At 41.7% G+C, this 27,215-nt stretch overlaps 1 protein-coding gene across 2 annotated transcripts in view; it reads left to right on the top strand.

Moving 5' to 3' along the window:
• Window positions 1-27,215, top strand: part of grm5b (glutamate receptor, metabotropic 5b) — a 69,150-nt gene that overhangs the window by 23,672 nt on the left and 18,263 nt on the right. For both annotated transcript variants that reach the window (XM_075473602.1, XM_075473601.1), the window contains exons 7-10: window positions 21,525-21,760; window positions 22,445-22,566; window positions 23,590-23,714; window positions 23,840-24,008. In XM_075473602.1, coding sequence (XP_075329717.1) covers window positions 21,525-21,760; window positions 22,445-22,566; window positions 23,590-23,714; window positions 23,840-24,008 — 652 coding nt within the window. The remainder of the gene's footprint in view (window positions 1-21,524; window positions 21,761-22,444; window positions 22,567-23,589; window positions 23,715-23,839; window positions 24,009-27,215) is intronic.

Genomic DNA, 27,215 nt, shown 5'->3' with positions numbered 1-27,215 from the left:
TGGATTAACAAAATTACAGACAACCGCACTCTCAATTAGGATCAGTTGGTCAATTAAGAATGACTAAATAAACCAAGAAGCATATCATGAATATCCAAGTGACAAAATGTAATGAAGTAACCACCCTAATGTGTCATTTTAATGGCCATTTTCCGATAATGATATGCTTTAGAGTAGGTCTGGGCAATATGTCAGGAAATATATTCAATATAATGAAACGATTCTTTTTTCCAGCAGGTGTTAAAAACAAAATGAATCATTAGAGTCTTATAATGTAGAGCACAGCTACCGAGAATGCTGAAGCAGCACTCACTTTTACTGGTGGGCAGAACAGAGTTAAAAGGGATATTAGCAAATATGACCTGATTTAGTTTTAACTTAAATATAATCAGACTGGTTCTGATACTAATCCCAGCTCAAAATGGCTTTAAATGAATTTTGATGAACTGAACACAAATGAGTACGAGGCTAAAACGACACAAACTTAATTCGAGCTGTTATCTGTGCTTTCTTTGTTTTATATGTAGGAGTGGAACCACATTTTATCCTCAATGAATAAGAAACGATTCAAAGTAGACACCAAAATTGGAAATATTTTATCTGACGCAGCAGGCAGGCATGATGATCAAATCACTTCTGCGATGCATGTCTGCTATGTGCCATGAACATTTCATTGCCCGTCATCCCAACCATTGTCTGAGACAGGTATTGGTGCTGCAGTATAAGTTAATTTCCTCTTTCATTCTATCTCAGAGCCTGTGGCAGAATTTTAGCTGTGAGTTATTGTCAGTATGTTGCCAGGTCCCCTGAAATAGCATTACATCATACTACATCTGCAGCTTTTTGTAGGTTTCATGCTGCTCTGACCTTGCACCAGTTGTATGTCACAAGTAGGAAGTGCTTTGATTTAGCAACTAAATTAAACTCAAATAGTACGAAAGCAACATTAGAAAAGTGTTGCTACAAAAAAAAAAACATAGATAATTTGAATTAAATGTGCAATTTTGGTGCAATAAGTCAATCAAATTGTGGTGATGACTCATTCTGCTTCCATGCTTTCCACAACTTTTGAGTGTGTCAACATATTAGGGGCTACTTCAAATGACCCCAAAACAGGTCAGTCTTGCCCTTCCAGTGTTGTACAGCCACTTTTATCTTTTTTTTTTCTCTTGGCTATCGCTGCATGAGACAGTCTGATTAATGACAGCAAGTGATCCCTCTGCAGTTAGAAAGAAGAAAAACACTGAGAGATTCAAGAACAGAAGATAACATAGGGTCTAACTCGGTGTCCCTGGGCAGGGAATTAAGAGGTTTTCTGTATGTAGGGCGGAGCTCTAGGCATGTAGATTTACACACTCACACACATACCTCAACACACCCTTAACCCACATATTGTTGACAAATTCACACTCTATCACAGACAGACAGAAGTACACAAAATCTGTTAAAAAACACATTCCGTTACACATTGACTGACTGACGTGTAGCATCTTCAAAATGACATACACATACACACGCACACACACACACACACACACACACACACACACACACACACACACACACACACACACACACACACACACACACTTAGGTATGGGGGGAAATAGAAAAACACACCTACACACATATTCATCCTCTTATTGCTCTCCCAGGGAATGGTCTTATCCTCTTACAGCACTCCAATGGGAAAAGTGCTTGGAATTAGAGAGTAAAGGAGAAGATGACAGACAGACAGACAGACAGTGATAATAGGAAAGGGAGGCAGATAGATGGTAGTGCAGAGTGAATAAATATATGTCCTTTTGTGACTTTGTGTTTTGGATTTTTTTGTGTTGGTGCAACAGATTGTTTGTGCTGTTTGTCTGTTGTTCTCTCATTTCGGTATTTTGCTGCTCATTTTCTGAGATTTACACTGAGGGATTAGACTGACTGTTACATCAGTGGCTCTGTTGGCTCGAACACATCTACACGCACACACCAATACACACAAAATAATCCTTTTAATGGTGGTTGTCACAGTAATCCACACCAGCATCTGAGGGTTTACGCTCCCTTTTTCTGTTTTACATTTGATGCTTATGTCCTGGACATTCATTAAAGCGTAGCTTCTCACATATTCAAAAACAAAGATCTCATCAGGACACAAATAACCTGTGAAGCTCTCAGTTCTCCTCATTCACTGCCATTCCATCTCAACACTTGACCTTTTATTCCTGCTCCCTTGTTTCCATAATCATTTCAGCTTCTTTCTTTCTTCTCCTTAATACGCTTACTTTGCATCATTTTGAAAGGCTATCGGTAAAGAATTACCCTGCTTTCCTGGAGAGGAAATGAATTGGCCCTTAATTTGGCTCGGACTGCCTAACAAGCAATGGTAATTAAGAGATCTATGAACTTTGATTCCTCTGAGAAATAAACGCAGACCTCCATTGAAGCGAAATATGTGATTTAAGTAAAAGATGGGAGCAGCTGAAGGTTGTGTCTGATATTGTATTGTGAAATTATTTAGTGCTTTTGTGTGAAGAGCACCGACAATATGAGCACAGAGAAATGGTTTAACATAACAAAGGCTAGAGACAGAACGTGGCTGTCCTTCAGAATTGTATTAATCATTCTCCTTTATGTTATTATTCGGTTAAACAGATTGTTGTATGGATTCATCTCATAAGGCAGCTTGGTCAGATACTTAATGTATTAATGAATTTAAGATACAAACAGGCCTTCAAATAAGTAAATTGACCCTTTTGCTAAGTGACTTACAAGGGAGGAACACACTCAATATTGCAATGCTCAATATTTTGCCCAAGGACTCGACGATGTAGATTAGGGAGCTGGTTATGAGACCTTTTGAAACTACCACTGTAAGCAGCCTCACTTACATAATTCTGTATTTTTACAAGGGGTTTAATGGCACACAAAATTTATGGTTAGAAAATACCTTTGTGAAGTGTAAACTCTGAACAACAACATCAGAAGTCATGTCTCTGGGGATGAACTTTTTGTTTAGAATGTCATCAAATACTGGAAGTGAACGGTCTAGTCAAGGGAAGGTTAAACATCAAAGCCAACTAAGTTTTTCCAATTCTCTCTTCGGAGCTATAAGTCTGTAATGGACATTGATGCTTTTGTTGAAAAAATTTCATTAGCTTACGTGTCACACTAATAGTCTGCAGTTTTTAGACTTTGGCCAGTTTTTCCATCAAGCCAAAAAAGAGCCAAATTACAATGCAGTCTGTAATTGTTAGTTTTAAGTAGAAAATCTAAAAACAGAGTGTTGCTCCAACTTGAGTATTCTTTTCACCTGTGTGTCAAGTGACATTTATCCTCTCCAAACTTTAACAGACGTGCTAAACCCTATCATCCATTTGTCTCTGCCTCCCATGCGTTCCCTTTCTTCTGGGGAGCTCAGTGAGACGGGTGTGATGTGTGCTGCATCGCAGCCCCCGCACAGCTTGTTACCATAGCAACAAAGGAGACGGAGCGAGAAAATTATTGAAAGACAGAGATAGATAGTCTGTGAAAGAGAGGAAGTTTACAAGTGAGGGATCAAGAGGTTTACTTGTGTACTATATACGTGCCTCCATCTGCATCCCAGAACAGCAATGAAAGATCTCACAGCTAACAGCTCACAGATAAAAATGATGCAATGTAAGGGGAATGTAATGAGTCAGCGAAGTCTTGTCCACTGTAATAAACAAAAACAGATCTGCTGCAAAATCAAAATCTCTGCCTCGCAGCTCACAAATTCAGAGGGGCACATATAGAGACCCAGAAGAAAAGTGGCACAGCCAGGAGTGCTTATTAAAGAAAAACTTGGTCACAACTGTCACTAAAACCTGTTGTGATAATCTTACATATTAATCAAGTTCATATTTTTATATGAGAAATTAACTTTTTGGATTATGTCTTGATTGAGATGCTTTAGACAACAAACTCAGAAATGAGAGTAGACACCGCTTTCCTCAGTGAATACATCCAGAAAATGTTCAGTTCGTCCCATCATACAAAAGCATGACGCAGAATGTACTGACTGTTATCATATCCCATTGATATGGAGTGTTACCTTTTCTCATTTTACTCAAGTGTCTGCTCTTAAGATAGATGCAGACTACTCTATAAGCAAAGTCTTGGTAATCTGAATCAGTTTTATGTTGAAACTGATCATTTTCTTTAAGCAGAGCTGATATTAGGAAACATTTATTTTGTAGCAGGGACTTAAGTGACTTAGAATACCCTCTCAAATGGTCATGACCTTGTTAAAGTTTTTCATCAGCACAAGTAGTGCAACAAAACTTGCCCTTTCTTAAGAGATAGCACAAGGCTGGAGGATTATCTATAAAGCCAGATAAAATGGAAGTGGTGGTGTTGTTATTGTCCAAGAACATAAAGCACCTTAAGAGAAATCGAAATATATGTCTGGACTGCAAATGATCCCTAGCCACTCATTCTAAAGTTGCAAAATTTTCACATAAAGTTTTTAAGTAGGAACTTGACAGAAATGACAGTTTTAACTGGAAAATTGTAACTAACATTGACATTTAATGTGCATTTAAAATCAATGGAAATACTGAAGTACAAACTCAATGCATGTGATCGAAGTAGTTTGTTATAACAAAACACAGCTGCCCGAAGTCCAGGATTACTGTTGAAATTCCTAATTCTTATACACATAGGATAAACAGCATTTGTACTATCCTGAGACATATGTTACAAATAAGAAGTGGGAAAGTCATATTAGTTCGGAAAAACGCACATCTAATTTACTGTAGATCTGTATGATACTGTGATGCTTCATTATTGGGCATTAGCTGAATTTCTCCTCGCTAATCCCTGCAGTCAAACAGACACTCTAGCGCTGTGTGTGTATGTGTGTGTGTCTGCACATGCAGGCCTGATCAGTATGATTATTGCCATCGTGCAAAGGAAGGGATAGTTACAACTGCTGCTTCGAAGTCACGGGAATATAATTTGATTATGCTGAGATATGCGAGCGTACATATAGTTTTGGTTGGAAGTTGACAGTTGACATAAATTCATAAACTCAGTCAATATTGTGTTTTCAGGGATTTCTTTGAACTTCCCTTTTTCAAGGGCAGTTGTACAAGATCCACACTGAAAAAAACAATAATTTCATGGACAAGATTTGGACTGTTTTGAATGTGCGCAGGGTAGAAATTGCAGGGTCTGAGGTCCTGCAGCTGGTCGGTTTGTTTGGCAGCACTAAGTGGACGGACCAACACACAGAAGAATGGAAAGGTCCAAGGAGTTAAATGCAGATCTGAAAGAGGATTGAAGTTTTATCCAAGTCTGAAATTTCTCCGGATACCCTTTCCAAACAATTCGTCCACAAGATTATCAGCTTGAAGTACAATTTCCTGCAAGTGTAGTACACTTTCCCGAGGTCTGGAAAAGGTTCCGAATTGCTACATTTGGCTGGGAGGAAGCTGGCTCAGATGTTCAGGGTCAATCCAAGTAACCACAAGTCTACCATGATGTCACAGCCATGGGAACGCCAGTGTTTCTGTCTGATTAGAGAATTAATTTGATGAAGAGTGAACTTTTTATTTTTGGAATCCTGTTAAAAGGTGAAAGTACATTTAAAACAATATGAGGTCTTCCAGCTTAACTTTAAGTGTGTTTGTCTAATTTTACCCTTTGTCGATTCCATGAAACCTAAAGTAAATGAAAACTTCTTTATTTTCATTAAATTTGCATGTCCTATAATTATTTTGCCCCAGAACCGCCCGACATTGTTATGATATTCATATTTATGATGAGTGTGTGTAAACCTCTGACTGCAGCTTTACACGCCAACTGGTAACTTTTCGTTAGAAATTATCTGTCTGAAATGCTGACGACCTCTGAAGTAAATTAACTGAATGTGTGTTTATTTGTTTGTTATTTTCATTTGTCAGTGTTGTTTAATTATATTATCACATTATATTGACATGTGAATGATGCTATCAAGTCCCATACATTACTGACATGTTATATGTACATTGAATGGTCACTGTAATATATGATAATTACTATAATCATTTCTTGGGTTTAGTTGCACTGTTATGAGACTGCTATGGCTGATATGAAATGCAGATGTCCTTTTCAATTAAATTGCTCGTTCGAATTTGAGACTTTCCTTCGAGACTGGTCCCAGACTGGGACATTGCTTTTGAAAGTCAGTTAAATGACTTGGCTTTGGCACAGTGGTTTTCTGAGTGCAGAAACTGAGAAAGTGATGGGAAGCTGAGAGAGAAAAAAAGAGAAAATGATAGTGAGGGGGTTGACAAAGCTCAGACAGAGAGAGGATCAGCAAAAAACGAGCAGAAGGCCACTACAGTGATAAAGATGAGGCAGAAATAAAAAAAGACTCCAAAAGGGAGAGTAATGTTACGCTGGAGGTGTATTTCCTCAGCAGGTGATATTACAATGTCTGCTGTGCTGAATATGAGAGATGACACTTTTATGTGTGAAGCAATAAAAAGTGATGAGGCTAGACCAGGAGGAATAGGTAGAATATACAGCCTGTTTTTCTCTCTTAACTGTTTCCCCATGACATCATACCTCCATTTTTTTGTTGCTGTGTGTGCGTGTGTTATTCCTCTCTTCTCAACTTCCGCCCTCGCCTCAAACATTATTGCTCTTCATTTCACGACCTTGCAGAAAACACACCCTCATCCAACCTTATAGAACGCAGCTGTCTCCATTTTTGATAATCTTTTCTCTCCGTTCATAATTCAATCTCTCCCCAAGAGATCATATCTGTGTCACGTTATACGTTCTCTGTCTCGACTTGTCCCAGTGGATTGTGTTGTCTTTAACCTCTTCACTCCCTTTAGTTTTCCGCTCATAGATCTCTTCGTCTCTCGCATGCCTTTTTGATCCTGCCATTTCCCTTAATCCTCCACTCTTTTCAGTTTGCCTTTCTGTGTTGACCCCCTGTTTGTTGCTCCACTTATTTGTTGCGATCACTTCTTTCTTGTTTTTGCTTTATTGCCCATAGACGGTAAGCTTTTTTTGGGCTATGCCTGGCTTAAAGTTGATGAACAAGTAGAAAATGCGTCTGATGATCATAACACAGAGACATGAAAAGGTCTAAGGTTACAGTCAGTATGGAGTTTGCTCTTGGTCTTTTTTCACTCACAGCAACACTTATAGAACAGATGAGATTTTTTATAAACCAATGTCTTCCACATGTGTTTGCTGCTCTCACACCTCACTGCATCCAAACAAAGAAGCCAGCTGGAGGGGAATAATTGTAATCTGCACTCATCCATCCTCTTTCCTCTGTTTCCCTCTTTACACCTATTTATTTCCACAGATCTTCTGCTTCCTTTCTTCTACTTTTCTTGCCTAACTGTCTCTGCTGGTAGAGAGAGGGTGGGCAATCGGGCTGCAAATGGACACTGGTGTTTTTACTCATTCCACATGCACAAAAAAATTAAACAGAATTCATAGTGCAAGCTGATCGTTGGTATGAAGATTACCAAAATTTAAATGGAAAGTCAAGGTACGCTTAAGACTAAGCCTCCATGCCCTCAACAGCACAAATCAGTTTTATTGTAAATAAAAAAAATATATACATTTGAAATGTATTTTACTGACAAAGTCAGCAAGAAAGCATATACCTTTTATTTTAATAGTTTTGTGTGAACTTGAGTTCAATGCCATGCTTTTGATGGAGAATAAGAGACTTTAAATGCTCCCAATTACGTTATGAAGAATCAGCCTTAGTTTCCAAAAAGGTTGGAACTCACGCTGTGAGGTGCCTTATTACGAACATTTCATGGGCTGTAATGAGTTTATGTCCCTTCTCATGTGCTAACTTTTAATTAAATGGCATATTCTCCAATGTCCCCCCCATGAGCTGTCACCTTACCGTGGTGGGGGGGGTTGCATGCCCCAATGAGTCTGGGAGCTATGTTGTCCAGGGCTTTAAGCCCCTGGTAGGGTCTTCAATAAAATGGACACCGTGTACCCTTGCCCGGACGCGGGTCACCGGGGCCTCCCCCTGGAGCCAGGCCCAGGGGTGGGGCCCGCCGGCGAGCGCCTGGTGGCCGGGTCTGTGCCCGTGGGGCTCGGTCGGGCACAGCCCGAAGAAATTACACGGGTCCCCCTTCTGACGGGCTCACCACCCGTGGGAGGGGCCAAGGGGGTCGGGTGCTTTGTGAGCTGGGCGGCAGCCAAAGGCGGAGACCTTGGCGGTCTGATCCTCGGCTACTGAAGCTGGCTCTTGGGACGTGGAACGTCACCTCTCTGCTGGGGAAGGAGCCTGAGCTGGTGCACGAGGCTGAGCGGTTCCGGCGGTTTGGCCAGTGGGACTCTGGAAGCAGCTGATGGGTACTGACAGGCCAAGCGGAACGCGGCCTCGGCGGTTGCTGAGGCAAAAACTCGGGCTTGGGAGGAGTTCGGGGAGGCCATGGAGAATGATTTCCGGACGGCCTCGAGGAGTTTCTGGTCCACCATCCGTCGGCTCGGGGGGGGGGGAGCGGTGCACCGTCAACACCGTGTATGGTGAGGGCGGGGCTCTGCTGACCTCAACTAGGGACGTCGTGAGTCACACTCCTCAGCCTCCCTGGCAAGGCTATTCGGGGGTACTGGAGAGGAGGATCCGCCGGATAGTCGAATCTCGGATTCAGGAGGTGCAGTGTGGTTTTCGTCCTGGCCGTGGAACAGTGGACCAGCTCTATACCCTCGGCAGGATACTGGAGGGTGCATGGGAGTTCGCCCAACCGGTCTACATGTGTTTTGTGGACTTGGAGAAGGCGTTCGACCGTGTCCCTCGGGGACTCTTGTGGGGGGTGCTCCGGGAGTATGGAGTGCCGGACTCCTTGATATAGGCTGTTCGGTCTCTGTATGACCGGTGTCAGAGTTTGGTCCGCATTGCCGGCAGTAAGTCGGACATGTTTCCTGTGAGGGTTGGACTCCGTCCGGGCTGCCCTTTGTCACCGATTCTGTTCATAATTTTTATGGACAGAATTTCTAGGCGCAGCCAAGGCGTTGAGGGGGTCCGTTTTGGCGACCTCAGAATCGGGTCTCTGCTTTTTGCGGACGTTGCGGTTCTGTTGGCGTCGTCGGGCCGTGACCTTCAGCTCTCACTGGAGCGGTTCGCAGCCGAGTGTGAAGTGGCTGGGATGAGAATCAGCACCTCCAAATCTGAGACCATGGTCCTTGGCCGGAAAAGGGTGGAATGCACTCTCCGAGTCGGGAATGAGATCCTTCCCCAAGTGGAGGAGTTCAAGTATCTCGGGGTCTTGTTCACAAGTGAGGGACGAATGGAACAGGAGATTGACAGGCGGATCGGTGCGGCGTCTGCAGTGATGCGGGCTCTGCACCGGCCCGTCGTGGTGAAGAAGGAGCTGAGCCAGAAGCCGAAGCTCTCGATTTACCAGTCAATCTATGTTCCTATCCTCACCTATGGTCACGAGCTGTGGGTAGTGACCGAAAGAACGAGATCGCGAATACAAGCGGCCGAAATGAGTTTCCTCCGCAGGGTGTCTGGGCTCTCCCTTAGAGATAGGGTGAGAAGCTCGGTCATCCGGGAGGGGCTCGGAGTAGAACCGCTGCTCCTCCGCATCGAGAGGAGTCAGATGAGGTGGCTCGGGCATCTGGTTAGGATGCCTCCTGGACGCCTCCCTGGTGAGGTGTTCCGGGCCCGTCCCACTGGGAAGAGGCCCCGGGGAAGACCCAGGACACATTGGAGAGACTATGTTTCTCGGCTTGCCTGGGAACGCCTCGGGGTCCCCCCAGAAGAGCTGGATGAAGTGGCCGGGGACAGGGACGTCTGGGTTTCTCTGCTTAAGCTGCTTGCCCTGCGACCCGATCCCCGGACAAGCGGAAGATGATGGATGGATTCTCCAATGTATTTCCTTCACTACTGCGCAGAGTCAAATGGCTGTTTGCATGGAATCAAATTAAGGTGTATCAAACGTCTCGCACAATAATTTCTGTCTCACCGAGTCATGATTACTCATCTTGTGGAAGGCCTTAAGACCAAAACATCATGTAACTGAACAGAGGAGGAATTATTACAAAACAAGAGTGTGCTAGGGTCTCTTTTTATTTATTACAAAACATTATTTCCATATTCATTTTCACATACACTATATTGCCAAAAGTATTCACTAACCCATCCAAATGATTAAATTCAGGTGTTTCAATCACTTTCATGGCCACAGGTGTATAAATGTAAGCACCTAGGATTGTATACTGCTTCTACAAACATTTGTGAAAGGATGGGTCGCTCTCAGGAGCTCAGTGAATTCCAGCGTGGTACAGTGATAGGAGGCCCCCTGTGCAACAATTCCAGTGGTCAAATTTCCTCGCTACTAAATATTCCACAGTCAACTGTCAGTGGTTTTATTACAAAGTAAAAGCGATTGGGGACCAACAGCAACACAGCCACGAAGTGGTAGGCCACGTAAAATGATGCTGAGGCGTATAGTGCGCAGAGGTCGCCAACTTTCTGCAGAGTCAATCATTACAGACTTCCAACCTTCATGTGGCCTTCAGATTAGCTCCGGAACAGTGCGTAGAGAGCTTCATGGAATGGGTTTCCATGGCCGAGCAGCTGCATCCAAGCCATCCATCACCAAGTGCGATGCAAAGCATCGTATGCAGCGGTGTAAAGCACGCCGCCACTGGACTCTAAAGCAGTGGAGCACGTTCTCTAGAGTGACGAATCACGATTCTCCGTCTGCCAAACTGATGGACGAGTCTTGGTTTGGGGGGTTGTCAGGGAAACAGTACTTGTCTGTCTCCATTGTGCCAAGTGTAAAGTTTGTTGGAGGGGGGATTATGGTGTGGGGTTGTTTTTCAGGAGCTGGGCTTGGCCCCTTGGTTCCAGTGAAAGGAACTCTGAATGCTTCAGCATACCAAGAGATTTTGGACAATTTTATGTTCCCAACTTTGTGGAAACAGTTTGGGGATGACCCCTTCCTGTTCCAACATGACTGCGCACCAGTGCACAAGGCAAGGTCCATAAAGACATGGATGAGCGAGTTCGGTGTGGAAGAAGTTGACTGGCCTGCACAGAGTCCTGACCTCAATCCGATAGAAAACCTTTGGGATGAATTAGAGCGGAGACTGTGAGCCAGGCCTTCTTGTCCAACATTAGTGTCTGACCTCACAAATGTGCTTCTGGAAGAATGGTCAAAAATTCCCATAAACACACTCCAAAACCTTGTGGAAAGCTTTCCCAGAAGAGTTGAAGCTGTTATAGCTCCAAAGGGTGGGCCGACGTCATATTAAACCCTATGGATTAAGAATGGGATGTCACTTAAGTTCATATGCGTGTAAAGGCAGATGAGCGAATACTTTTGGCAATATAGTGTATTTTCCAAGGACAAGGATGACAAGTGGTGGGCAGTTTCAATAGACCAACACACATTTTTTAAATTTACTGTAAAATTAAACTGTCCGTTTGCTGACACAGATTTGAATGTGGGATTTTTTTTTTCTATTGAGGTTTTCTTAGTCTCCATCCCCTCTTTTTCTTTCTCCACCCGTTCGTGTGACTTTTCCTGGGCTGTAGTTTGCTTCACTGAGTCACACCAAAAATGAATGAGAATGGATTGTCTGAACATCCCAGATGGTACTTTGCTTTTTAGATTAGTGTATTATAAAAGCAAAGGACTGCTTGCATCTTGTTGTAATTCTCTTCTTTTCTCTTTTCTTGTCTTCTCTTTCATTTCTGAACCATATCTGTTTTTCTCTAAGGCAATTTGCCTTTTTCTTAGTTCGTCCTTAATTTCATGAAATGTTTGTTTACCACATGGCCAATAGCAGAGCCTATTTAATTTGGTGTGGATCAGGATCATTTTGAAAATGGCAAACTACAGGATCGGCCTCTGTGGAGGATACACTCTGAGAGTATTCCTGCTTTTTTTTTTTTTTTTTTTGATATGCTTTAGATTTGTTTGTACCTCCTCATCACCTATCAGATCAAACACCTGTTGTCTGAAGCCCTGGAGTGAAATCAGGAAACTTGCCAAAATCGGAATCATACTCTGCACGCCAACACTTGAATGAGCAACGTGTGTGAGAGTGCGAAAAAGAGTGTGTCCCTCTATCTGTGCGACTCTTGGCGTCTCAATGCCTTTATGGTTGGCGTATGTTGCCGATCTTTGGTGGTGGTCTTGCTTTAAAATTAGATTTCAATGTACAGTCGAGGCAAGAAATGACCAATTAGCTCAAAGAGAACAGTTCTCTAGAGACATAAGTAGGTATAAGTTTGCAGAAAGTAGCATGAGCATGAAAAAAAGAGTGTGAGGGGGGGGTGTCCAGATGTGGGGAGAAAAGACAAACAGGAGAAAGAGCTTAGCTGTGATCACCTGAGAGTGTCAGAAACAGACAGAATGTAATGAAGTGTGGCATTGATGGATAGGTAAAAATGAACCTGCTGCCAAGGTAAGTGTGCACAGGCTGTTCTGCCCTCTGTGTCTGTTTGTTATTGAATGATAGGCGTATAAAGTGGTCCGATCACTCAAAAAATTACACAGTTGAATACACACATGCACACGGTGCTTGTAGCTCTACCTCCATGTCACATGTACACACTCGGAGTTTAGCCCCAATGTGTTTGTGTGTGAGACAGTTCTGACATTTAGCTAAATGAGTTTTGCGGTTGTCACTGTGAACTTTGACCTCTGTTTGGCAGAGGCTGGTGATAGATGACATGAGCTGTCATTGCTCAGAAGCAGCTAATATTTTCTGTTTATATTACAGTTTTCACCTTGAGCTCATTGCAGTCTGCCCTGAAGTTTCACTTTAAAACCATTTCAGGAATAGGCACCATATTAAGCTTCTGTTTGTCAGTCATACTTCTCTAAACATTTAGTAATGTCCTACTGTTTGCTACAATGTACTTCACTTTTCATGCCCACTCACACATAACTTGGAGAGCTGCACTATTTGGTAACGTTCTTGTAGATCAAGTGCAAAATTAGTGCAGGGTTTGCTCAGCTGAACCATTTATTGTCATAGCTTGTAAATGAAAAATGGACCTTACCACTGTTGTGTTATCTATTGGTTGTTGTACCACCGTTTTGAAACCTAACATTTGTCATTCGGCTGTTGCCATTTAGCATTTTTGAAGGCGGAGGTGATGTGCATGGTTTTGACTGACACCCTGAAGACGCTATGCATATTCAATGGATGTCATATTTGGCACTCACCTGTCATTGAAAGCAGCCCAGGTGATTTATTTAAAAAATGCCTTTTGTTCTGTTGTAAGAAAGTGGGAAATTAGCCAAAGACATCATCATTGTAACATGGAAGTCTGTGGTGACAAATACTCTTCTACCACAGAGGTTGCCAAATGTTTATTGTTTCTACTGACATAAATGGACTAGTTTACAGTGTGCATACAAGTGGATAACTTACCACTTTGCATTTTTTGTTGTATCTCTCTCAAAACGAATCATAGTAACATTGTTATAATGCTTCTTATCCTCAGCTATTTGCATGTCACCTCTGTCAAACTTGAATTATAGCACAACTATCAGGCAACTGCCATAAGAGCTGACACTGAAAATGTGTTCACAGTTTGAGATGATGTTGCTGCTATTTAGTGCTTGGTGTACTCACACAAATTAACAAGTGTTGCTGTGTCATGGTGCTTGACAAGTCTTTAACTACCATGTCTTATCTGTGGGTTTATGAACAGCAGCATATTAAATAGATTAAGTTCAGCTAATTGTTTTGACAAAATATGTTTTTACTAATTGTGCGGTTTCTTGGTTTAAGGTCAGACAGATGGTTAGCTGCCCTTAAGTTTTTGATGTTCATAGGTATGTCTTTCTTTCCTTCTATTTTGATTTTTTTAGCGCTTTCGTGTTGTAAGTAGTGAGCACATCGTTGTATTTTCTTTTCGCTCTCTCTACTTGTGTTGTCTTTTCAGCTAATTAATGCTGTCAGATTCTGTAGTTGCAGTCCTGGTGTGTGTTTCTATGTTTATGCATGTGATCAGTGTGTGTGTGCGTGCAGTCTTTATGGTTGTAAGCAGCAGATGCTCATCTAGAATATCTGCCAGGTTGCCATGGCAGCAAGAGAGTGAGTGGGCTGGGGTCGGGTGGCATGTTATTATTGAACTCAGACATTAATTACTAAAGTGACCTATTGGCATCACAGCTTCAGTTCAGATTCAAATATTTCAATAAATCAATGACCTTATTTTTTCTTGAGCTGAATCGAATTTACCACAATGATTAGAGAAGAATGCAAATTTGTACATTTAAATTAAACGCATGCCTCCACTCTGCACTCAAACACCAGCAGGTTTTTATTTGTCACACCTTCTGTAACCGTTCTGTGTCCACACACAACACTAAAGAGGTCAAAGGGAATCCTCGTACAGATGTTTATTTACTATAAACTGTGAATTCAGGGGCGGTCGGTGGCGTTGTGGGTACTGCAGGCACCCCATGTACAGAGGCTACAGTCCTCGTTGCAGCTGGCCCTGGTTCGAGTCCCGCATCGGATGGCCCTTTGCTGCATGTCATTCCCCCTCTCTCTGCCCCCTGCTTCCTGTCTCTCTTCACTATCCTGTCCATTAAAGGCAAAAAAAATAAAATAATTAAACTGTGAATTCAAATTCACCGATTAGCACGACCAACATAAAATTCAAATGCTTAGCTTTGGAGATGTTTTGACCCAATCAGCCTGTGATTTGGTTTGCTATCCAGACCTCACGTTTTAATACTTTCTCAATACTTTTGAGAAACCACCATGTTGACCTCAAGCCATACAGACTGTTTTCAGTTTGACCATTTTTCATTCTTTTTATGTGCCCTTTAAATCTTGGGAGTCACTGTGAAATCTTATTGATCTCGATTGTTATTTCACACCACATGTTCTGTTCAACCTGTTTGCACAGCTATATAAAAAAAGAAAGAATGATTTGATATGTGGGACTGCATAACAGAAGAACATAGGTTTAACTATGACATTTAAATAAAAACTTGCAACATATCATATCATTGCTGTTTATATTGTAATAATGATTGTGACAGCGGCTGTGATGAAAATAGGACTACGGAGATCTAAAAACCAGGTTGTTGATCTGGGGCATCCCATCTAGCTGCATATAAAACAGCAAATGATCTGGGAGAAATATTACAAGTTTTAACTTGGTGACCTGTGATAAAATCTGGCTGCACTGTGCCTGTCTAGCTTTAAATGCATTGCTACATCACGTTACCCTACATCCAGATCCATGTCTACATAAAACTACACTTCATGTAATAGATATGAATGACTTAATGGGTATTGATTTTGATGCAGGCCATTGTGTCTCCTATTCTTCTGCTCTGTGATGTTTATTGCCACATAATTGAACTGCAAAAATAAATCTCTGCCACAGTATTTTGCTAACATCCCTGTTCGGTTGTGTTAACCCATTAGCAAATCATAAGTGTGCCTGTGCCCATGTCTAGGAGGAGCTCAGATCTTAATGAATGAAAAGCAGGTTGCACTCACAGTTGCAGATGTTGCTGATCTTCATAAAGTTGCAGGTTGCATCGTAACCCTTTAGATAGTACATTTTGTTGGTTTAGTTTAATCAAATCAATTTACATTTGTGTTTACTAGGCATGTAGCAGATGCTGTTATTCAAATTGACTTACAGCGTTCAAGCTTCAGTGCAGTAAGAGAACCAAACTTCGATAAACCATTGCTGAAATTTAATTAGTCAGAAACTTCTGGCTTGTGATGGATTTTAGAACCAAGAAAGAGCCAACTAAAAATTAATAATCATTTGCAAATGAGTTCCAGTTTCTATTAATATGCTGTATGAACAAAAGGGGAAGGCAGTTGCCCCAGGCTTCAGTATGTAGAATTGGTTCGCTAAAGTTCTACTTAAGGCAGTGGCCTACAACACTGGAATACTGTACTATTATCCAAATAGCATTTCTGATATTGGCACAGGGCATCTAATGTTAATTGAACAGTAAATAGAAAAGTACGTGTGCATGTGTGTGTGAGACAGAGGAGGGAGAAGGTGTGTGTATGTGCATACACTTAAAATCCAGTGTGCCTCTAATGAGACATAAAGTACAGACGGCAGGTTGAGCGTGGGCTGGAAACCATGGCAACGGCCTTGGGCTTCTAGACATGTGGAGAGAGACAGAAAGAGCGAAAGCCAGGATGTCATTTTAAAAGAGTTGTTGTGATCAAGAATAGAGCAAGTGATTGATCTGTGTAAAGTATGATGAAATATAAATTTTACAACTAATCCTTTTGTAAACACATACGGCTACACACAGTCAGTTTGCACTCTCATACAGTGTTTGTATACAAATACCCTATAGGCTTCTACTAAAGCCTTCTTTCTGTTGCATCATCGCCCACACAGCTGCATATCATCTGAGTCTTTTTTCTTTTTGTATGTATATTTTTTACGACTGGTTTAAAACACTTTCTATCAGTTGTTGCCTTTTCATTGATGGAAAAAAGTGCATTACTTTGTCAAATACTAACTATGCATGGGACAAGCCTGTGTATTTATTTTTATTTTTTATTTTTTATTTTTTAGTATTTTTGTGCTTTGCCCTGCATTTAAAAATGAGGTGGGCCTGGGATTAATCAGTTACCATAAGTTATATCTATGTTATGATGGTGTGTAAGCTAATGTCAGACATTGGCGATGGCAGCAGCTCCTCTCATTCCCTATAAAACAGTATACTCCATGCCATGATTCACAGACACTGTGCAATTAAACCGTCTCCCCAGAGTATAGTCTCCTAAAATGATACTTATACTGCTGCTAATAGCTTCCATACTTACAGTTTCATACTGCAATACATGAGAAAGTAATGGCACAAGAAAGATAATCTTCAGGTTTTTATTGGTTCATGATTAAAACACAGAGATCCATCAATTAGACATGTACAATATCTTTGTAAAATTTGTGCTACAACTTGTGGTACAAATATTTTAGAAAGTTCTTTTCAAGCATCTGCTCAGCCTTGGCAACAAATCACTTAGGTCTCTTCTTAATTACTTTCTATACGAGCTCATTGGCCATTCAAAATGACTTGAAGAACATTATATCTGAACTGAATGGTCAGACAGATTTCAATAAGTATAATCTAATCAAAACCCAGCTTTTGAACCACTGCTTCCAAGTTTAATTTCAGCTGAATGCATTCTTGCTTTGTCTTTTAAAAATAATTGACACTAGTCCGATAGATAGCAGTTTAGAAACCATGCACACTCAGTCCAGTGTGTCCAGAATCACCAGTTAACCTAACATACATGTTTTCGGTCTGTGGGAAGAAACTAAAGTTTCCTGAGAGAACCCACATGTACATGGCAAGAACATCCAAACTCCAAATGTAAGGACCCCATCTGAGAATTGAACCAGGAACCCTGGTTACTGTCAGGCAACGGGTACAACCACCACACCACCAAAATTATATTATACAGTCACACATTATGTGTCATATCATGACACATTATACTTATAAGCCCTACGTTCCTTCCTGCTGAGGCAAAAGAGACAAGTATTTACACACATGTGAACAACCATCAAAGTATTTCAGTTAAAAATGAATGTGTGGTCTCTGGTATCAAATGTGTTGTGCTTTGGTGCAGACAACTTCCATTTTCCAAGGTCCATGGTAGTCACTGTGCTAACTAGAAAAAAACATTTGGGTATTAATTAGTTGTGCTAGACAGTGAACACAGCAAATAGCATTTGCTGTGATTGCTCTGAAGAGGTAGATAAACATTGAACTTCCTCAAGGGCCAATTAGAAACTTCTTGTTAAAAAACAAAGCACATCTCTCTCAGCCATGATAGCAAAATCGTTTTTTTTTCCCCACCCTGCAACGCCTCTGACTGTTGGTGTGCGTGTGCAGGCGCGCGCGCGCGCGTGTGTGTGTGTGTAGGGGGGCCCTTCATATCAGAATGGTAAAATAGGCTCTTGATGACACCCACAGAAGTGAGTAGCACAAATTAGTTTTTGCCCACTTTGTCAGGTGTTGCATGTCTGTCTGACCGGATTTAGACAACACGGCAGAGATGAGGATGTGCGTGAGACACTCACCAAATATTCTGCAGATTACAGCTGAGAATTTGAAAGTCGTGGTTCGCTTCTCAAATGTTGACACTTTTCCCTTCTGAGGAGCTGCAGGTGTGACCTGCTGGGAAGCTTGCCAAGCAGGTGGCAAGCCAAAGAAAGAAATGGAAATGAAATGATGCACATGAAAAAAGAGAAAGACTCTACAAAAAAAGGTTAAAGATCTGATGATAAGATGGTGAGTCATCATGGAAGTGCAGTGGTTCACATTCTTGTCTCACAGCAAGAATGTTAGTTAGCCTCTGATTCTGAACAATGAGTGCGAGCGTGCAGAGTTGTCTCTGTTACTTGTAATAGACTAGGGATGTTGTTTGAATCATATAGTTTTTCACAATTGCAAACACAGACTTGATGCATGACACCCTTTTCTCAAAACTGTAAACACGAAACCCAGTTTTCGAGCTAACTTCACAAAACCTCGACTCTTCCTGCGAAATAGATCTGTTGCCTCCAAACATTTTTATCTGAGCTCAAATTCAATCTTCCCATCTGAAAAAAAGAGTTCAGGTAATTTAGCTCCAAAAGATTTCTGATTTTGTGTACTACAATACATGACAATTCCGCAAAAAGGCAATTAGAAAAGAAAACATGAATGAAGTACTGTAAAATTAGATAAAATGTAACTGCAAATAGAACTACAGAAGCAAACTTATAGAATGATTTAGTCTGCTAAAGGGACGCTGTTTATCTTTCTTTGAAATTTGTCTTCGGTTTCCATTCTTGGTTTTGGGCATCGGTAAATCTGAAAGTTGATTCAGAGAATGTTTCAGTAAAAAGGAAAAACTGTAACAGAGACATTAGGTACAGAACCTAATGTCTGTAACATTAGGTTCTGTCCATGAAAAGGCGAAAGTGTAATTGAAAGGATGCTGTGGACTGTGAAACACTGGGGGATGAACAAGAAGAAGAGGATCAAGACAGTGAAGAAGCTCAAGGGAAAGATGAAAGATTTAATGAGGGAGGATGAAAGATACTGATGGAGAGAAAAACCTGTCTCGGAAAAAAAGAGACCTATTGATGTGATAAGATGATGGAGTGCTGATTAATGATTGATGATATTGATTTCTAACTTTTCTGTTTTCACTGCCTCTGCCTGTTAGCCTCATTGATTTTTTTTTTAAACTTTATTTTCTGATTCCTTATCATCCCCTTGTTTTTTTTCCTTTCTCCTTCTCTGATGTCTCATAATGTTAGCTAATTTTCACCTGAAACATCCAAAATCTTATTATTCATTGCTTCAGGGGAGCTGCTTGTAAATCCATCAACAAAAACAAGTTACAGCAGCCAAAACTATTTCAAGCGCCATTGACTTTTTCTTTTTAATTAATCAGACTAATTTTACAGACATGGCTTTGAATCAAGTTAAACTATAATGAATTAAGAGTAATATGCCCAGTTCTGAATATTGAGGGGTAGTTTATGCGTGTGCCTCACTTTTGGATCAATCATGTGATCAGTCATGCTATCAGATGCCTACGCTTACACTTAAAAACAAAACATCAAATTAGGAAATTCGTGTGGTCCAACATTATTTTTTCTATCTTTAATTTGTTGCACGTTTGTTTTTCATGTCTATTTGACAAGATTAAAACATTTAAACTAGCGAAACAACCTTCAGCAACAGAACCACCATCAACCGCCCCATTAGCCCCTGATTCTTTCCCACCATGCAAATATGACACCACTGCTTTACACACATTAGTCCCTTGTACACATTTATTTGGATGGTTGAAGAAAACCGATGGCAATCTAGACATGTTTACACCGTGATATATGACCACAGCTCAGATGGTGACAACAACAATAACTAGAATAAGAGCAAAAAACCAGACAAACACACTCGGTGGCAGGCAGAGGAGGGAGTTTGCACGCACACACACCGGGAGAGTCACACACACGTACGGGCTACAACCAGACTGAGGCTGCAAGGACTGCTTGCAGAAAATGAGTTCTGTACTCTGGAGGCTCTTGGGTAGAGAGGAAAAGAAAGAGAGACAGAGAGGGGAAAAAATCAAAAGAAATAGAAAGTGAAGATAAAATTAAAGAAACCATACACCCGTAAGAGCCTAATTTCAGTGGAAGAGTGGAGGATCATTGTGTCGCTGGAGGCATGTTGGCAATAACTGTGAAAGAAACAAGAGAAGATTTGTCATTCACATCTGCTTCCCTTTCGCCATTTCTTTCACACACAGACACACTCGCTTTGCCATCTGTTCTTTCTTAAGCAGTAAACCCAAATGTACAAAAAATTCTAACATTAGTAATATGTCTTCCTGCTTTGTGGGTAACGAGTTATTTATATTCGTTTTGCTAGTGTCTGACAGGGCATGGCTGCTGAGCTGCAGCTCAAATACTCAATTTGACCCAGATCTGCTCAGCAGCTGGCTGGCAGCAGTGCCGGTGCATCGTAACTATGCCCATTTCTCAGTAATATGATGAATTTTTGGACATTGTCCATAATGATGTCAGAGTTCCCTCCCACATGTCCTCTGGCTCTCTGGTAATCAAGTGTTTCTGTCTCCTTTCACAGTGTGTCTCCCCAATTTGCTATTTCTGTTTCTTCTGTCTCTTTGCTTGGCTTCTCTGTCTTTCTGTTTGACATTTTCTTTGTTTGTCCTTTCCTCCAAGGAAACTGGAGCACTCATAAAGTAAATTCCTTCTATAATGTATGCTTGTCATTATGTGGGAAAGGTGTGTGTGTGTGGGAAAGGTGCGCGTGTGTGTGTGTGTGTGTGTGTGTGTATGTGTGTGTGTATGAAATGGGGTTTATTCATGATAATGACATTATATAGTGACTTCCCATACATAACGTTATACCACCAGTTGTGCATCCTAATTCCAACTCTGCAAGTGGGCTCTGAAGGATTTACTTCTCTTGGTGTCTCGGCACATTTGTGCGAGTAACTGAAATAGTCTCACTTCAGTGAAATTCAAGCATAATGTATTGTTGCTAATGTTGGACCCTGGGTTGCCATTTGTTAAGGGAGTTGCATGCATATGGATTGCACTTTAATTAAAGTTGGACTCAAACAAACGTATATATTGGAAAAATGTCATACTATTTGAACAATGGTGCATGCAGCTTACAACAGTAGCTCACTGGCCTTTCCCTACATTCTCATTTTAAAGAGCAGGAATAATAGAAAAAAGAAACTTTGTGTCTGAAGTCACTACTAACTACAAATGAGAGAAAAAACATGACCATGGCATTTTGTTTTGGGCCACACATATCTGAAAATGTAACATTCAGTGAGATGTTCAGATTTGCAGGGTAAGGTTACGCCACTCTACAAGGTTCTGCAGCCTTTTCCCTTAATTATCTTCTCCTTACTCCAATGTTAGATGATGCTGCATTTGCTGCACCTTGGAAGTGGAAAGCAGAAACTTTTCCACTTGCTTTTTGCTCTAACATTAACATAAAATCTCTTCATGTGGTCCTGTGCAGTGATGGATGGGCGGACAGGTATGATGTGACAGACGGCTACGTGAAGGAAGCGGCTGGGGGTATTACCATCAAGCTCCAGTCAGCTGACGTGAAATGGTTTGATGATTACTACCTGAAACTTCGCCCTGATAACAACCAGAGGAACCCTTGGTTTCCAGAGTTCTGGCAGCATCGTTTTCACTGTCGACTCAAGGGTCACCCTCAGGAGAGCAACAAGTACAACCGCACTTGTGGCAGTAAGTGCAGAGCCAATGAAAATAGTTGCCACAATGGAACTTTTTTTCTTTTTTAAAAAAAGCTACCGTAGGTAGGTTAATTGTTGTTTGTCTCGTCCTGTGAGTTACAATGGGATAAAACCAGAAAATTAGAGTTCAACTGTTCACTGGGCTATAGAAACAGAGAGAGGTGGCATTGTTTTAGGTCGGCAACACAGACTACTGTACCAGCCTGAACTTTCATTGATTGGCTTTCATAATAACCACTATTACTGCAAATATCTTACAAACAGACAGGCTGAAAGCACTCCCACACACCTACAAACAGACCATAGGGATGCGCAGAGCTTTCCGGTTCATCTTGAGAGTGCACCCTTTATTTTCATTGTTGCATTCAATTCTCACCCCTTCTCTTTCTGTTTCATTCATTCCATTCATAGGGAAAACAGTGTGTGAGTGCTGCATCAAAGAGAATATGTCTCATGTATTCTAATGAAATGGGACGTGAAAAACAAATGAACAGGACACAGACAGAAAGAGAAAGGAATTAGATGTGGAGGTGGGAAGTAACTGATGAAGAAGAGGAAAGAGAGTGGTCTTTGATGTCAGGAAAAAAATATTTTTTTCTGGTGAGAAGTTCATCATCATTCCCAGCTACCGTCCCAATTCTCATGCCTTTCGAACTCTTCCTATCCACCTCTGCAGAACGGGAGTCTCTTCGGCAGCAGTATGCACAGGACACCAAGATGGGCTTTGTCATCAATGCCATTTACTCAATGGCATATGGCCTCGATAACATGCAGCGGGCTCTCTGCCCAGGCTATCAGGTAGGTCCAATACAAATGGAGGGGCTTACTACAGTGAAAAAAGACACAGAAGTGGGAAGTGGAAATGGCGGGACACAATGTACTCCAGCTTGAGCTGTTTTTAATACAGTGTTTTGTAGGCTAAAAAAAAATGTCCTCATTAAACCCCCCCCGTTTCCACCCATCCATCCATTTTCCATAGCTGGGGTGCTGGAGCATATCCCAGCTGTTATTTGGGGAAATTTCTCTTTGGTCATGTAGAGTGAACAATGGTCGTTTTGGGCCACATAGTTTGGATTTACAAATAAGAAAACAGACATTGCACAGACAGCTGAATGACAACGATATCGCTGGTTAAAGCATTTTGTTCCAGCATCCTGGTTCTTTGTCACACTCGCGCACTCATTCAGCTCTGTGAACCATCTCTGTTGTTGTCTCAAAAATATCTCGGTGCGGATCAGAGCAGCATCAAAATGTATAGAGTCAATTCCCCCTCTGTATTTACACACAGGACACAGAAGGATTAGTCCCTCCTTTTAACAAACAGTTTGATAAGGTCATGAGGCGCTGCTGCCATTTAACTGAGCTCTGTGCACTGTGTATATTGTCAGCATCTAAAGAACATCAGTGTTGTTGCATTTTCAGTCTCATGTATTTGTTTTAACTGTTGGGGATCAGATACGGGTTTATCTCTGACTAAACTCGATCAGATGTCTTCAGAAATGTAACAGTAACAATACCTTTTCCTCTGCATGTTTATTTTGTTCTGTAACGTAGGGCTGCTGATATTTGGTCAGTTAAAATTTAGGCGGTCAGTCTTTGTTTGTTAAACAGTACTGTAAACATGTTTTGAGCAAAAATAAGTAAATTAAGCTCAGATCCAAATAAATTATATTTAACCTATCATTTGCTATTGCTTTAAGTTGAATGAATGGCGAATTGCCACTGTTTCCTCACCAAGGAACACTTGTATTAAATGATGTTTAGTAAACTGCTGTTCATATTATTTAGTTCAAAATGACATGGCTGTTAATGTATTTTAAGGGCCTTTGTGATGCCATGCGACCTATAGATGGTGCTACACTGCTGGACTTCCTGATGAAAACCAACTTCACTGGTGTGTCAGGGGAGGGAATCCTATTTGATGAAAATGGAGACTCACCTGGCAGGTAGGCATTGTTACTTGGCAGACGTATCAGACATGTCTCTTTGTTTGGTCGGTTGGGTGGCAGAGGTACAACTCTGTATTGTTTACTGTGTGATGTCCACTGCACATGTGCCTTTTTATTAACAGGTATGAAATAATGAACTTCAAAAAGATGGGAAAGGACTACTACGACTACATTAATATTGGTAGTTGGGACAACAGGGGGTTGAAGATCGATGACGACGAAATCTGGCCCACCAAAGATACCATCATCAAATCTGTCTGCAGTGAACCCTGTGACAAAGGTCAGATTAAGGTAAGATGACTAACACCTGTGACGTTTGGGGTTACATCGGAATTTTTGCAAGTAATTACATGCTGCAATACATAGAATATACAGTATCTAGTTTACAGGCTTTGCGGAAAATAGCTGTTAACCAAGCTCACTAACATCATCAAAATACTAAGCAGCCATTTCGATTTTTTTAGTCGGGTCATAATGTAAGGTTCTGTGACCATCCTCTGACAACAATGTTTTGATGATTGATTTGACCTCTATGGACCCTTTAGAAAAGATTTAGCCCCCTTGTCCCTCCCAAAAATCCCGGCATTTTTTGCTAGAGAGCCAAATTCAAAATGGCGCCCGGCGGCATCTCTAAAAAATAACTTTTAATCTGAATGACCTAGAATCATGTATGAAGGCACGTTTTCATACAAGTCAACCATGAAGATTCCAAATCTGACATCATTTTGATATTACAACTTTGTTTTGACCGCGAAATTCAAGATGGCTGCCATCCAGTACAGTGGTTCTCAACCTTTTTAGGCAGTGACCCCCCAAAACAATCATATTTGGACTGGGGACCACCCATTGCCTTGCATTGTGAGCAGTGTTGCCAAAAAAAAATCAACGAAAGTCGCTAGATGACGTCATGACGTTACGTATGACGTCACAGCGTCACGCACGACACTCGGCTGATCTCTAGAAAACGTGCCTACATGGAATAAAAAGGGAAATTTTGGAAAAGTCGCCCCTTGAACAAATGTAGTTTGAGTGCATTATTCACTGGCCTTTTGTTATTATCATTATTATTATTATTATTTTGCTTTTTAACAAAAGTTAAGTTTTCTATGTACTAGATCAGTGGTTCTCAACGGCCGAGACCCCTTTTTTTTGGGGGGGGGGTTGATAATGTAAGGACTCTCAAAGTAAAAGACCATCACTGCATTCAAAGTAATCATCAAACAATGTTAAGTTTGACTCATTCCCATTTAATCCGGCCTCACCCACACTTCGCACCCTACAGTCAGCCATGCCTGCCTCTGATGAGCTTGTTGCGGACCATTCTGCTGGAGAGGGGAAGTTGAACATGCTTTTGCAGGACCGGGTGTTCAGCAAGAATAAATCCTTCCATGCACCTGTCAGTTTCAGCAAACGCTTGACATTTTCCAAGCATTCTTGCATAGACAAGCCCGGCAAGGAACTCAAGGCAAGAGCTGCTGAAATGGAAAGAAGTGCTCTCAAAGCAGGGATCAACCTGGTTGAAGACAGTCAACTTGTGAAGCTCCCCGAGCTTCTAGAATACCGAGTTGTTGAGGAATGTGTGGCCTTATTCAACCCCAATGGCACATACAGGAAGACGTAGAAGAGCAAGCTCATCCAGAAGCTCTCCCTCCAACCTATTGCGATTAAAGACCCCTATGTTGCTCTAATTGACATGGGCATTATCTGGAGGATGGTAACTCCATCAGAAGAAGATAGGCAGACACAGGACAGCACCCCATACAAGTGGTCGGGCTATGTCCAAAAGGTGTCATCCATCATTCTTGCCCGCCATTCTCATGCTCACCGTATCATCTGTGTCAATGATCCCTATGATACAACATACTCAACAAAAGATGACTAGCGAGACCTGCGCATACAGGGTAATGCACATGTACCAAACATGTTCTACGTCAGTCAGGTTATAGTGGCCCTGTTGTTATTGATGCAGCTGATACCGATGTCTATGTCGCAGCATCAGTCATCTCACGGCAGCTTCCTGGCATGCTATGCATAAAGAGAAACAAAGAGACAGTCCTCTGCCGTGATCTGTTGACAGAAGAGATGGCAGACTGCATTGTGCAGCTACACTGTTTTACAGGCTGTGATGCCAACTCGGGGTTCTATGGAAAAGGAAAATCATCAGTGTATGAGAAGGTGGAAAAGAGCGGCAGCAACTCTCCCGGTGTGGAGACAGCCTTCACCTTGAAGAGGAGGTAGTACACTTCACGAGACAGGTGATCTATGGAGACAAGAAGAGTAGCACCATGGCTGAAGCCCGTGCTTCCAAGTGGAAGACCATGAAGAGAAAGTCTTTTATCCGTCTCCCTCCAGATGCAGACAGCTTACGCCAACACTGCCTCCGTGCCAACTACTTGGCATATCTAGTGCGGCACCCCTCACTGAAAGACCACCCGTCACCACTCGGACATGGTTGGGAGTTGGTGGGTGGTCGCTGTCATCCTGTCCGCCACACTCGACCTGCTCTCCCCACACACCTACCTGCACCAGGGCCGGTTGAAGAGGACGAGGAAGTTGAGAGAGAGGAGGATGAGGAAGATGTTGTACAGAGGAGGGTGGAGTCATCTGAATCCGATGATTCAGAAAGCAGTGACTCAGAATTCTCTGATTCAGACTGATACGTCTTTTGTGTTGTTTCGGGTGTTGCCGTTATTGGTGACGATAACTACCTCTCCACATAATGCAGCAGGTGGTACCTCCGATGTGCGTTAAAAAAAAAAAAAAAAACCTCCCCGGGAACCGTCACCTTAACGTGGTGGAGGGGTTTGTGTGTCCCTATGACCCCAAAAGCTATGTTGTCTGGAGCCTTGTGCTCCTGGTAGGGCCTCCCATGACAAACTGGTCTCTGGTGAGGGGCCTGACGAAGAATGGTTCAGGGCAGGACGGCAGGCCCTAAGGGGGCAGTCCCCCCAGCTAGCTATCTGGCTATTTTCACTCTACTGAATGCCGGCCATCTTGAATTTCAATGTCAAAACTAGGTTTGATTATTAAAATAATGTCAGATTCAGAATCCTTATGGTTGACTTGTATGAAAAAGTGCCTTCATACATGATTCTAGGTCATCCAGATCTAAAGTTATTTTTTAGAGATGGCGCCGGGCGCCATTTTGAATTTGGCTCTCTAGCAAAAAATGCCGGGATTTTTGGGAGGGACATGGGGGCTAAATATTTTCTGAAGGGTCCATAGAGGTCAAATCAATCATCAAAACATTGTTGCCAGAGGATGGTCACAGAACCTCACATTATGACCCGACTATTGTGCATCACCGACTTTCACATATTAGATCACAAAATATTTTTATCTTTTTTCCAAGTAAGTCATAGATTAGAAATGTTGAGTTAGTAGGGCTTTCTGGCTTAAATAAATCTTTAATGTAAGCTGATTAAATTAGTTTATAATGCTCTGCCTACTTACCAAATCGCCTACACTCATACTGTCCAGCTATTTGCTCCTTAGCTG

This window comes from Odontesthes bonariensis, chromosome 9, assembly GCF_027942865.1.
Source record: "Odontesthes bonariensis isolate fOdoBon6 chromosome 9, fOdoBon6.hap1, whole genome shotgun sequence".
In the NCBI taxonomy this organism is placed as follows: Eukaryota; Metazoa; Chordata; class Actinopteri; order Atheriniformes; family Atherinopsidae; genus Odontesthes; species Odontesthes bonariensis.
Note: the sequence above shows the minus strand (reverse complement) of the source record. Positions and strands in the feature narration are given on the sequence as shown.